Consider the following 12,891-nt stretch of genomic DNA (forward strand, 5'->3'; position numbering starts at 1 on the left):
CTTGCGGCTTTAAGGCCGGCAGGAGCCGAGCCGGGCGGTGATTGGTGGTTTATTCTAAGGCTCAACTATGAGCTCATCCGCAGCCAATGGCCGTGCTGCACCGGCTGGCCCCGCACGCTGGATGCCGGAAAGCAGCTGCCCGCGGCGCGCTCTGGCGTGAAGGGCCGGTACGTGAGGGGGAGGCCTGGCCCGCGGACCAGGCTACCAGCTCGGGCAGGTACTGTGTTTTGTCCGGTCTCTTCTCCACCCTCCCAGGCGAGGGGCCGCCTCGGCCGTCCCTCCACCCTGGGACCGTGCACCTTGCGGCTGGGGCCCCGCGGGCTGCATGCGCCGCTTTCTGTGTCCAGGCGGGGCCGGCGGCTCTGCCCGACAGGACCCTGCCCGGCGGGGTGGCCCCTGAAGCCAGTCCCACCCAGGCACCCCCCAGAGCAAGGCGTCAGAGCCTCAAGTTCTCCTGGGCTTGGCCGAGCAGGAATGATGCGGCCTCCCTCCGCCTCCTGGCCGCATCCTGGCCCGGATTCAGCTCCCCGCCGGCTGAGGCTGTGGGTCTCCCTCCCCGCCCCACCGCCCATCCTGCTCTCTCCATTCTCTCTCCAAATAACCTGGGGTTGGAAGTTCCGGGCCCTGGCCATTCCCAATGGGACCTGGGAGAGCAAAGGCGGGGCAGCTCTGCGGGCCTCTCTGTGAGCCCCTTCCCTTCCCGCAGCCACGGCTCTCATCCCTTTGGCCGCCTGGGTCACACATTGCTCGGGAAGAAGCTGCTGTCAGGTCCTTGGAGGCCGCATGGCCTTCTCAAAAGTAAAGACAGGAGGACAGCAACCCTCCCTGGGGCTAGGTCACCCTGCCCTCTTCTACCCACATCCAACGTGGCACCGAGTCTGCCACTCAGTCATTCCGTCTGCCAACAGGTCTTACAGCCCAGCTTTGTGCTCAGCTCTCTGCTGGCTCCAGGAGGGGTCCTCACTCGCTGACCACACTGACCTCAGGACCAAGGGAACAAAACACAGCAGGGGCAATCCATCCGGTCCACGGAGAAGTGCTAAACCCCAAAGGGTAAATGAGATTCCCACAGGAGGAGCAGGGAGGGGACAACAGGCAGGGTGGAGGGAACAGCATGAGGAACAGCATTTGAGCCCAGCGTGTGTGGCCTCCATGTGCTGAATGCGTACTGGATACCAAGCCTGCTCCATGGAGGCCCTGTGAAGGTGGCTGTGGATCACAGATATCCTCAGCTGTCTCCAGAGCTCAACACAGTACCAGATGCTCCAGAAATGTTTGCTGAACTGAACTTGATTGGAAAGGAAAACAGAGCCCTAGGCCTGCGCAGTGGCTCACGCCTGTAATCCCAGCACTGTGGGAAGCCAAGGCAGGCGGATCACTTGAGGTCAGGAGTTCAAGACCAGCCTGGCCAACATGGTAAAACCCTGTCTCTACTAAAAATACAAAAAGTATCCAAGTGTGGTAGGCGAGTGCCTGTAATCCTAGCTACTTGGGATGCTGAGGCAGGAGAATTGCTTGAACCCGGGAAGTGGAGGTTGCAGTGAGCCCAGATCGCACCACTGCAATCCAGCCTGGGTGACAGAGCAAGACTCTGACTAAAAAAAAAAAAAAAAAAAAAGACAGAATCCTGAACTGGTTATGATTCTGTCATTACTACCACTTAGGAAGGACCTGGATCCATGAAAAGACCTTACCCACTTTAGCTCTGACCCCTTCAGTCTTTGGAGGTGAATATTAGTCTCCCTGACATTCAGTGGAGGAAACTGGGGTGTGGATAGGGGTGTTGCTCCCAGCTAGGTCCTCCCTAATGCATTTGCCCATTCCAGGTCCCAGCTGCAGGGCAGCCATGAGCCTGGTGGCCTGTGAGTGCCTGCCCAGCCCTGGCCTGGAGCCTGAGCCTTGCTCACGAGCAGGGTCCCAGGCTCACGTGTACCTGGAACAGATTCGTAACAGGGTGGCTCTAGGAGTGCCTGACATGACAAAAGGTGACTATCTGGTGGATGCGGCCACGCAGATCCGGCTGGCCCTGGAGCGTGATGTTAGTGAGGACTATGAGGCGGCCTTCAACCACTATCAGAATGGCGTGGACGTGCTGCTCCGCGGCATACACGGTGAGGACCGGGGCTGGGCAGGGCTGGGGTGGGTGGGGAAGGGCCAGTGCAGGGCTCCTCCTGTCACCCATCTGTCTTGTCCCCTGTCCATTTGTACTGAGTGAGCAGGGCACTATGCTGGCCTGCAGGGCCTCCATAAAGGACAATGATAGCTGGCACTTATTAAGCAGTTTCTGCATGCCAGGCACTATTCTAAGGGCTTCATGTAGATTCATTCATTTAAGCGTCACAGTAATAGAAATTACTATACATGTTGTTGTATGTCGTTCCAAGTACACAGGAACCATTTTTTAAATTCTCATGTTCCAGATGAGGAAGCTGAGGCATGGGGCAGTTCAATAGCTTGCTCAAGGCTCTACAGCTATCAAATGGCAGAGCTGGGGTTTGACTTCACAGGCTGTGTACTTGGCCCACTACACCTGACTGTCCCTGGAGCTGGGCTGGGCTCCTGCCCTCTGGGAGTTTGCATTCTAGTGGGGGGAGACTGATGAGTTGATTTGGACCATTATAGTCTCAGGTAGGAAGAGGATTAGGGGGAAGTGAAGAGAGGAAAGAGGGAAACTGAGGTCAGACTGGGCTGGCCTAGAGCATTTTCTAGATGTTAGATCTCTAATCGGAGCACTGGAGAATGGTAGGTGCGTTATCCAGCTGAAGGACTGGCTAGAGTTCCAGAGAGAGAACAGTCAAGGCCTAGAGGTGAGAGGGGAGGTCCCTCCAGGGCAGCGTGAGGAACTTCCATGTCAGGGGAGAGGCTGGTGCTGAGGCCAGTTTGAGACGCCTGTGGGCTCTGGTGGCCAGGCTTGAGGTGGGCACTGGGCCCTTCCTGCCCTCTGGCTGAAGAGACCCCTCAAGCCTAGGCTTCCAGTCTGTCCAGCAAATTCCTTTATCCCCCGATCCTGGTCCCCCCCTTAGCCTTCTTCACACTGGGCATCAGAGATGGAAGAAGCAATGCTCTCTGGAATTTTCTATCCCCTCCTCTGAAAAAATGGATAGGGAAATCCCCACCCTGTCCCTTCCCAGGGTGTGACAGCCGCCAGCAAGGCAATGGGTGCTAATGGTGAAGTGCTGTCTGCTGAGGAGTGACCCTAGTTCCTAACCTCCTCCTGCCAACTGCCTTCCTCCTCCTTCCTGGCTGGTCCCTCACCCCAGAGGAGGGGCTCATGAAGCAATCTGGGGGCAGAATCTGCTGAACCAGCCTCAGAAACAGGAGCTCTCTCCTTGGGAGGGCAGAGGGCAGGCAATGGGAGCTGGAACTCCAGCCCTCCGAGGCCGTGGCTGGGGACCCTGGTGACTCTTGTCCCCCACAGTTGACCCCAACAAGGAGCAACGTGAGGCTGTGAAGCTGAAAATTACCAAATACCTGCGGCGGGCAGAGGAGATCTTCAACTGCCACCTGCAGCAGCCGCTGAGCAGTGGAGCCAGCCCCAGCACGGTGAGGAGACCCCCCACCCAAAGGCCTGAGCAGGAGGAGGGTTCTGAGGGGAGACTGCGGAGGCCCCGACACCCACAGGCCTGCCCTGGGCTGCAGGGCAGAGGCCGGCAGTGGAAGTCATTAGTCGGGCTGGAGTGTGCCAGGGCGGCCCATCTTCTTTTCCTCCTGGCTTCCTCTCTCTCCCACGCCTCATGGTTCATTCATTTTCAAACAACTCACTGAGTCATCTCCAGTCATCTGCCTCCCTCACAGAGCACTTGCCATGTGTGCACATATGCATCTACCAGCCTTTCACACCGTTCAGTTTACACGCTTATGTGTGTCCACACTCAGAGCCTCCTGATTCTCTGTTGTGAACCGGCATGCAATTTGGAGCAGACCCCGACACCCATGTGTGCACACACACACATATCTGTGTGCATGTGTGTGTACACACACTCTCCCCACATGGCTTTCTCTAAACCAGTAAGTGTTCAGTGAGGGTGGAAAATGCATGCGCGCTTCTTACCCCACGGATGCGCGCACTCACACAGCCCTCCTTGGCTCACTGCATCCTGTACGGCTGCCTTTCCCCAAAGTAGGTGCTTGGTCTTCAAGGCATGTTCCCTGAGACTCACAGGTTCCCAGGTTACTTCCCTATCCCCACCTTGGGAGCATCTGCATCTTTTGAGATGGAGTCTCACTTTGTCACCCAGGCTGGAGTGCAGTGACGCCACTGCAGTGACTCTTGGCTCACTGCAACCTCCACCTCCCGGGTTCAAGCGATTCTCCTGCCTCAGCCTCCCAAGTAGCTGGAATTACAGGCAGGCGCCACCATGCCCGGCTAATTTTTGTATTTTAGTAGAGATAGGGTTTCACCATGTTGGCCAGGCTGATCTCAAACTCCTGACCTCAAGTGATCTGCCTACCTCGGCCTCCCAAAGTGTTGGGATTACAGGCGTGAGCCATTGCGCCTGGCCTAGATGGGGCTTTTGAGAGGGGGCTTCTGAAGCCCAGAGAACTTCATGGGCCTTGGACGGGCTCAGCAGAGAGGTCGGCCTGACCACCCTGGACCAGTATAGGTGCCTGTCAGTCAAGGCCAGCTTTTCCACCCAGCCTGCCGCTGTGGGGTGCGGCCTGCCTATACCCTTGCCCTCCCAACTGCTCTCCTTGCATCCAGAAGCCCCTGCCTGATGCCTGGTGAGAAGGCCATGGCCAAGGAGGGCTCGGCCCTGAGGCTGTGTGTGGCCTGTCTCCCTCCTCTGCAGGGTTTCAGCAGCCTGAGGCTCCGGCCCATTCGCACGCTGAACTCTGCCGTGGAGCAGCTGAGGGGCTGCAGGGTGGTCGGGGTCATCGAGAAGGTGAGTGAGTGGACACTCACCTTGCAGGAGGGAGACAGGGTATGCAATTTGGGGTGGTGGTGGGGAGAGAGACGTGATGTGCTGAAAGCAGGTCCACTGCTGTAGCAGTGGCTGCCACTCCTCCAGAGGAGGTGGGCAGGGGTCAGTGGGGAGTGCGAGTGCAGTTGTGTCCAGCAGTTCCCACCTCTCCCCCATCCCTAACATGCATGACTCTGGTCCTGGGTCCTGGAGAGGAAAATACAGGGAATGAGAAGAGGCTGATTGGCCAGGCACAGTGGCTCACACCTGGAATCCCAGCACTTTGGGCCAAGCACCAGGCCAAGGCAAGAGGACTGCTTGAGCCCAGGAGTTACAGGCCAGCTAGGGCAACATAGCAAGACCCCATCTCAAATAAAATAAAATATAAAAAGAAGAGGCAGACAGGCCCTTTCCACAGCCCTGCAGCTCAGATCCAGAAAACCTGCTCCTCGGGAGAGTTGGGACAGAAACTGTAGGAGGAGCGAGGAGCTATGCCCAGGGCACCCTGCCAGCCCTTGAGGCCCTGCTCACTCCCACTTCCCGCTTCCCACAGCACCCCCACCACACTCACCCTGAACCCCAGGGCTGCAGCCAAGACGCTCTACTGAGCACAGCTGGGGACTTCCTGCGGCTGGGATGTGCTCAATTCCAGAAACCTGTCCAGAGAGGGCCCGCACTGGCTCGTCCTTGCCCAGGGCCTTGGCAAGTCTACCCTTTTTTTCCTCTCCTGAACTAACTGTAACTTTACCCTGTCTCAATGCCATCTCGCATGCTTTGCCTTATTCAGGGCAGACAAGAAGATAGGAGGCGACGTCCCAACCGTCACTTGGGGCACTCGTTGTTAGAGTGCTTCTGATTAGAAGGACAGAGAATGAGGTCAAATGAGAGTCCAGCCAGTATGAGGTTCCCCTCTTCCCCCGAACCCTGGAATAGTCACCCAAGAAGTTCTTTACCAAGCTGGCTAAATGGAGAGCTTCCTAAAAATACAGATGCCCAAGAATCTGTTATTTAACATACTCGCTGGGTGATTTTGGTAGATCTGGGGGCCCACAGAGAAAAGGAGACAGTACTGTGCTTCCCACAGGCAAGAGGATGACATGCTGCCTGCGGGAAGGCCCCGCGCTGGGCACCACCCCAGGTGGCCATGGGCAAGCCCCCTGCTCTCTGAGCTGTGGTTTCTTCCTCTGGAAAGTGAGATGAGAATTCTCCCCCTATGGGGTGATCTGGGAGGTAAAATAAAACAATTTTGGGGAAAGACCTGGCACATGCTATGACACTGAGTACATGCTTGATGGCTCTAAATACAAGTGACAGGAGTGAGCTGGGAGGCACGCAGGCTCCTGCTCCCGGGCCTTACTCCAGCTGCTTCTCCTAGGTCCCTGGGGCAGTCCCCAGACTGTCAGCGCAGGCCCTGCCAGCTTCCATCTGCCACGGTCTCCTCCCTACTGCTCAAGTGTCAGTGGCCACAACCCAACCTTGGCTGAGCACAGCTGCTCCCAGGGACCAGCCGGGAGGTGACTGACACTGTGCCTCCCAGTAAGATCCCGCTGAACCATGAGTGTTATGGCGAGAGGGATTCTGAGCTGAGTATGATAGGAAAACAGTGAGTTAAAGTTATATTGCTTTGTTTTTTAATGATAGGAGTTCTTAGAGTTTTTAGATGCAGATGTACACTGTGACACAGAATTCCCCAAACTTGTTTAGCCTCAGGAAAGTGGTTTAGGAATCCAGTGTTTCGAGGCCCTTGCAGATGGAAAGCACAAATTAAGGCCAAGCCCAACCATTTTTTTTTTCTTGACATAGGGTCTCGCTCTGTAGCTCAGGCTGGAGTGCAGTGGCGTGATCTCATCTCACTGCAGCCTCGACCTACCAGGCTCAAGCAATCCTCCAACCTCAGCCTCCTGAGTAGCTGGGACCACAGTCTCAAGCCCTGCTAATTTCTTGTATTTTTTGTAGAGCGATCTCGCTGTGTTGCCAAGGCTGGTCTCAAACTCCTTGTCTCAGGTGATCCTCCACCTCCGTTTAGGCCTCCCAAAGCGCTTGGGATTACAGGCCTGAGCCACTGGCCCGCCCCATTCTATTTCAGGACTACCCTTCTTTTTTTTCTTTTTTATCCTGTTTTGGGTACTTAAGGACTTTACCTCCCTCCTGAGATCCTACTTCCTTTCCCTGTGTCATGCCCAAGCCAGGAGCATCACTTTCCCCAAGTTAGGAAAGGTGTTACTGCCCCTGAGCCTTGGTCCCTGCAGCCAGACTTGGATATAGTGTCACCCTTGTTCCATTCCACAGCTCTGCCCAGACAGATCCGGGCAAGTGGGCAGTGCCAGCCAGCAGCAACCCTCAGGCCCAGGGAGGAAGCAAAGGGCTTGCTTAGGATGATGCTTGAGTGACCCTTAATGTGTCCGGCTGTTAGGATAACTAAGGGCTGAAGAGATGGTGGCAGGGAGCAGTGAGGTGGGTGGGTCGGGACTTGGTAAGCAGCCGGAATACCTGAGGGCCTGGCCTCAGAGCCTGGGGGCCAGGGAGACATCACTGGGTATTTGCTGAGCCTTGTGCAGGAGCCAGGCTCTGAGACAGGGTGAAGGAAGAAAAAGAAGGTCATCCAAGTCACTTCTTCTTTTATTTGGCTTAAACACAGGGGTGGGTTTTTTTTGTTTTTTTTGTTTGTTTTTTATTTTTAGTTGTTACCAACATTTAAAAATGTGCAGATTCTTATAAAAGTCCAGATTTCCTGCTTCTCTTGAAAAAATCAGATCTGGAAACACTGGGCTCGCATTCCCCTGTGGCAGCAGGGAGTGGAGGAAGAGATGCCTGCTTTAGACGGGGCACCAGCCCTCCCTTCTGCGCCTCCACCCTGCCTATTTGCTCACATGCCTGGCCCCTGTGGGCCTTTGAGTTTAAGAACTTGTTTGAAACCTTTAGGCTTGTTTGTTCCATGGGAGATTCCTCCTGAGATTTTGATGCTTTGTGCATCTTTAAAGAAAAGGTTTACCGTGTTTCACCAAAGCTTTAATTGTCCCTCTGTCCCAAGAATTCAGTGGGTCTCTTTATTTAAAACAATTGCTCTTTTTTAAAAGGTGAGAGAAAGCACTAGAACTGCCTTCCATCTTCCCAAATGGAAGGCTCACCCGACAGTTGTATGGAACCTTCTCATTTACAGAGCTGTGGCATTAAATCCTCACAGTCACCATGGGGGAACGAAGCCTTATATGGTGCTGTTCAACACAGTAGTCACTAGGCACATAAGCCTCTGTGCATTCATATTCATTAAAGTGAAGTCATCTGTGTCTCAGTTGCACCAGTCACATTTCAAGTGCTCAATGGCCCCATGTGGACAGTGCAGACATATAATCCTGCCATCATGATAAGAAGTTCAACTGGACAGTGCTGCATTTTAATACTTGTCCTACAGAGAATTAAACTGAGGTTCAAAGAAGTCAATGGGGCTGGGCGCCAGTGGCTCACACCCGTAATCCCAACACTTTGGGGAGCCAAGGTGGGTGGATCACCTGAGGTCAGGAGTTCGAGACCAGCCTGACCAACATGGTGAAACCCCGTCTCTACTGAAAATACAAAATTAGCTGGGTGTGGTGGCGCATGCCTGGAATCCCAACTACTTGGGAGGCTGAGGCAAGAGAATCGCTTGAACCTGGGAGGCAGAGTTTGCAATGAGCTGAGATCACACCATTGCACTCCAGCCTGGGCAACAACAGTGAAACTCCGTCTCAACAAAAATAAATAATAAACAAAGAAGTCAAGGCACTAGACAGTCCTCTGCCCCCCAAAGCACTGAGTAAAAGGAGTTTCTTGTTTGGTTGGATGAATGGGAAAATGCCTCCTGCTTTGCTGCCCTTTTGAAATATAATGAAAGACAAAGGAGAAGAAAAAGAAAATCCCCTGAATCCTACCAAACTCCAAGATAATCACTGTTAATGTTTTAGTCTAATTATTTCTGAATACTGAGGTTGGTTTTAATATGTTGTTAACAGAAAACTTTCAGGGTATGGATCAAGGTTTATTTCTGGCTTCCTCAGCCTTCCCTCCTTCGCTGGTTTTTCAGGACTCTGTCAGTTAGAGGCCCTTGCCCAGGACAAGGTGGCGGGGAATCCCACTTGGCAAGGGACAGTGGGGAATTATCTGGGGTGTCAGGATTTGTGGGAAACTCTGTTCTCCTAAATGACTCCAGAGTTTTCTTCCTTGCTTTTTCAAACATTGCACAAGTTTGGTCAGGGAGCCAAGCTCAGGCTGGACTCGGTCTCTGGCTGTTGGAGGAGAGACCTCTGGTGGTCAGAGAGGACACCTCGCTCCTGCTGAGAAAAGGGTCCTGGGCGCTCATCTAGTCCACTGCCTTCCTTTCACTGATGATGGAGAAACAGGCTCAGGAGGGAAGGCCCTTACCAAGGTCATCTGGTTGTGCCCCCAGTTCCAGTAAAGTCTGCAGGGCTCCGGGATCAGCCTGTCTGGGTTCAAGTCCTGACTTGACCACTTTTTAGCAGTGGGACAGTAGGCAACATAACCTGAGGCTCAGGCCTGAATTTTGGCAGGATTGTGGGGATAAAATTAAACAACCTATGTAAAGTGCACAGAGTAACCACTTTATAGCCAGGGTGGGCTTCCCCTCAGATGACCCTGGTAATAATCACAACAGGTTATCAAGGGTGTGTTCCGCGGCAGGCGCAGGCTGCTGCTCTGCCTGAATTGCCTGGTTTAACAGAATCCTCTTCAGGACCCCCTGAAGGAAGTGCTGCTATGACCCTGTTTTGTAGTTAAAAAGAGCAAGGTTCAGAGAGGCCATGTGACTTAGCAAATGTGATCACTGACATTCTCACAGCCTTTCCACTCACCAAGGGCTTTCTTGTTTTTTTGTTGTTTTGTTTTGTTTTGTTTTTGAGATGGAGTCTCTGTTGCCCAGACTAGAGTGCAGTGGCTTGATCTAGGCTCACTGCAACTCCGCCTCCTGAGTTCAAGTGATTCTCCTACTTCAGCTTCCCAGGTAGCTAGGATTACAGGTGGGCACCACTATGCCCAGCTAATTTTTGTATTTTTAGTAGAGACGAGGTTTCACCATGTTGGCCAGGCTGGTCTTGAAATCCTGACCTCAGGTGATCCACCTGCCTTGGCCTCCCAAATTGCAGGGATTACAGGCATGAGCCACCACACCTGGCCCTCACCAAGGGCTTTCTGTATGGCTTCAACAATCCAGAGATATAGGGAAGGTAGGCATTTGGAATTCCTGGTTGGTAGATGAGAAAATCAGTTCAATTTGCCCAAGATCGAAGCCCAGTGCCCCTTCCCCTACCCTGATCCCAAGCTGTGGCCTTCCTCACTGCCCAGCAGCCTGGCCTCAGGGCCCAGTTCCCACCCCCAACCATGGCTGGCCACGGCCTCCCTGGGGAATGTCCACAGGGCAGGCCAACAGCCAAGGAGTCACAACCCCAGGGTGCTGGCCTTGCCTCCACACGCCCTCACCTGGGCTGAATCCTCTGCCTTCCCGCCCTCGACGTACCCGTATGCCTGCTCCTACTGCTGGGGCCCGCCCCTGCCCACCATGCAGATGAGTCAGGGGCCCAACTCCAAACATGGCCCTGACCTTGCGATTGACAGCATCTGCCTCTAATGGAAACCAACACAAGAAGGAGAGGCTGCTGTCCAAAGACAGCCTCTCGAGCGGACTTTACTTATTTATTTTAAATTTTTATTTGCAGTCAGGAGTACATGTGCAGGTTTTTCACATAGATAAACTTGTATCATGGGGGTTTGTATAAATGAAGGGGGTGGAGTGGAATGGGAAAAAGGCCTGAACGCAGCGTGCCAAGCCTGCACAACATGGCTGCGCTGGGGAGACCTGGAGTCACCTCGGAGCTGCGGCTTCCTCAATTGTAAAACAGATCAGAGGAAGTGACTGGCTCTGAGGTCCCTTCCAGCCATGACACCTCAGACCCTGCAGGATGGTGGGGCTTTGGCCAAGGCCTTGGGTGAGGGGTTGATCTCTGGGGGTCCAGGTGGAACAGGGCTTCTCAGTTGATCTCTGGGGTCCAGGTGGAACAGGGCTTCTCAGCCCTCCCATCAGGTGGCGTGAGGCCTGGCCTAGCATGGGCAGGGAGAGGGCAGGGCATTCTGCTCGCATGCCCACCATGCACACAGCCAAGGCCCGGGCTGCTCACAGTGCGTGTGTCCAGTACCTACTATATCCCTGCACTGTGCAGGGCTCCGGCAATACAGAGCTCACAGTCCAGTGGGAGACAGATTAGACAGTGTGAAGAGGGTCTCCTAAGGGTGAACTAAGAGAGCATTGGAGACAGATTAGGGACCCCAGCCCCTGTAATCTTGGGAAGGCTTCCTGGAGGAGGCAGCATCTGAGACCACAGGTCTAGCAGGGCTGGGTGAGCAGGATAGGATCGATGTCCACTTCAGAAGTGCCGTCAAAGCCCGCCCTCCCTGCCCTGCCACTGGAGTGAGCCAGCCTCAGTGGAGGAACCTGGGAGGGGGTCAGGCTGGGGTCACGGAGCCCCAGGAGCTAGTACATGCCTTAACCAGTGCCTCCTGGACTTTGGCAGGTGCAGCTGGTCCAGGACCCGGCAACCGGAGGGACCTTCGTGGTGAAGGCAGGTGCCACCCTGCCCCTGCCACTCTGCGTTCCCCTTGGATCTTTCTCAGGGCTCTTGGAAACTCCTACCCAGAACCTGCATTTGAAGCCTGCACTCCCTCCCCCAAAAGCTGCTTGTTCTGCCTGAGCATGCCCTGCTTTCCAGATGGACACACATGCACGTGCACACACACACACACATACACACACACACACAAACATACATGCACACACACTGCCCCCTCTTTGGCTAGAGGGTGGAGGACCCAGATTCTACAAGGGCAAGGGGGGTAAGGACAGTTCAGGAAATGAGGGAGGCAGTTGCTGCACCCTCATTCGGGTGCCCCTGAAGCCAGGGCTAGGAGGTCCCCTAACAGCAGCAGTCTCTGGCCTGTCCCCAGCTGATCTGCCTGCCCTGCCCCTCCCAGAGCCTACCCAGGTGCCACATGGTGAGCAGGGAGCGGCTGACCATCATCCCACATGGAGTCCCCTACATGACGAAGCTGCTCAGGTACTTCGTGAGCGAGGACTCCATCTTCCTGCACCTAGAGCATGTGCAAGGTGAGCAGGCCTGGGGCCCCCTGTCAGCTCCCCAGGCCTTTGGGGTATGTCGTCAACCCTTAAAATGTGGAGCCCTGGCAGGGCATGGTGGTTCACGCCTGTAATCCCAGCACTTTGGGAGGCCAAGGCAGGCAGATCAACTGAGGTCAGGAGTTCGAGACCAGCCTGGCCAACATGGTGAAACCCCGTCTTTACGAAAAATACAAAAACTAGCCAGGTGTGCTTGCACGTGCCTGTAATCCCAGCTACTTGGGAGGTGGAGGCAGGGGAATGGCCTGAACCCTGGAGGTGGAGGTTGCAGTGAGCCGAGATCACGCCACTGCACTCTAGCCTGGGCAACAGAGCAAGACTCCGCCTCAAAAAAAAAAAAAAAAAAAAAAAGCTGACTCCTGGGGAGGGGCGGAGCTTGCACCAGATGTACAGCACAGACCAGGGGACCCGGCCTTTCTGGAGGCCAGTCAGGCTATTGTGGGCCCCTGTGTGGTACCAAGGGGGCAGGGGACATCCTGGGGAGGATGTCCACATCGTGGGTGGGCGTGAGAATCACAGCTGTCTCCTCTGTCGTTGTTTCCTCTAGCGTTGGCTCTTTTCATTTTTCCGGGCTGTGCCGATCCCTTGGGAGTGGCCAGACAGGGTGGTGGTGACTGACGTTATGAGGACAGGAACTGGGCCACGTAGCAGATACTGATGATTATATTGATGACTTTTTAAAGTAAGGTGCACATCTGGGGTCATGACACATAGTCATCGTAAGTGTGTGCCTGACTTTCTTTAAATTTCTTTATATCAGTCTGCCTAAAAACAGTGTTCACACTAGTGAACCCACCACCCAAACCACGGACA

The 12,891-nt window shown here is 54.5% G+C and overlaps 1 protein-coding gene across 17 annotated transcripts in view; it reads left to right on the forward strand.

The window, feature by feature from the left end:
- Window positions 1-12,891, forward strand: part of RPS6KL1 (ribosomal protein S6 kinase like 1) — a 19,822-nt gene continuing 6,931 nt past the window's right edge. For 12 of the 17 annotated variants that reach the window (XM_030802637.1, XM_030802643.1, XM_030802641.1 and 9 more), the window contains exons 1-7: window positions 1-217; window positions 909-1,416; window positions 1,827-2,111; window positions 3,419-3,543; window positions 4,791-4,883; window positions 11,459-11,506; window positions 11,916-12,048. In XM_030802637.1, the coding sequence (XP_030658497.1) occupies window positions 1,847-2,111; window positions 3,419-3,543; window positions 4,791-4,883; window positions 11,459-11,506; window positions 11,916-12,048 (664 nt within the window). In that variant the 5' untranslated portion in view covers window positions 1-217; window positions 909-1,416; window positions 1,827-1,846. Of the gene's footprint in view, window positions 218-908; window positions 1,417-1,603; window positions 1,728-1,826; window positions 2,112-3,418; window positions 3,544-4,790; window positions 4,884-6,420; window positions 6,456-11,458; window positions 11,507-11,915; window positions 12,049-12,891 lie in introns of those variants that run through there. The other 5 variants (XM_030802635.1, XM_030802639.1, XM_030802636.1 and 2 more) reach the window with 5 other exon arrangements.

The sequence above is a fragment of the Nomascus leucogenys genome, chromosome 22a (assembly GCF_006542625.1).
Source record: "Nomascus leucogenys isolate Asia chromosome 22a, Asia_NLE_v1, whole genome shotgun sequence".
NCBI classification, from domain to species: Eukaryota; Metazoa; Chordata; class Mammalia; order Primates; family Hylobatidae; genus Nomascus; species Nomascus leucogenys.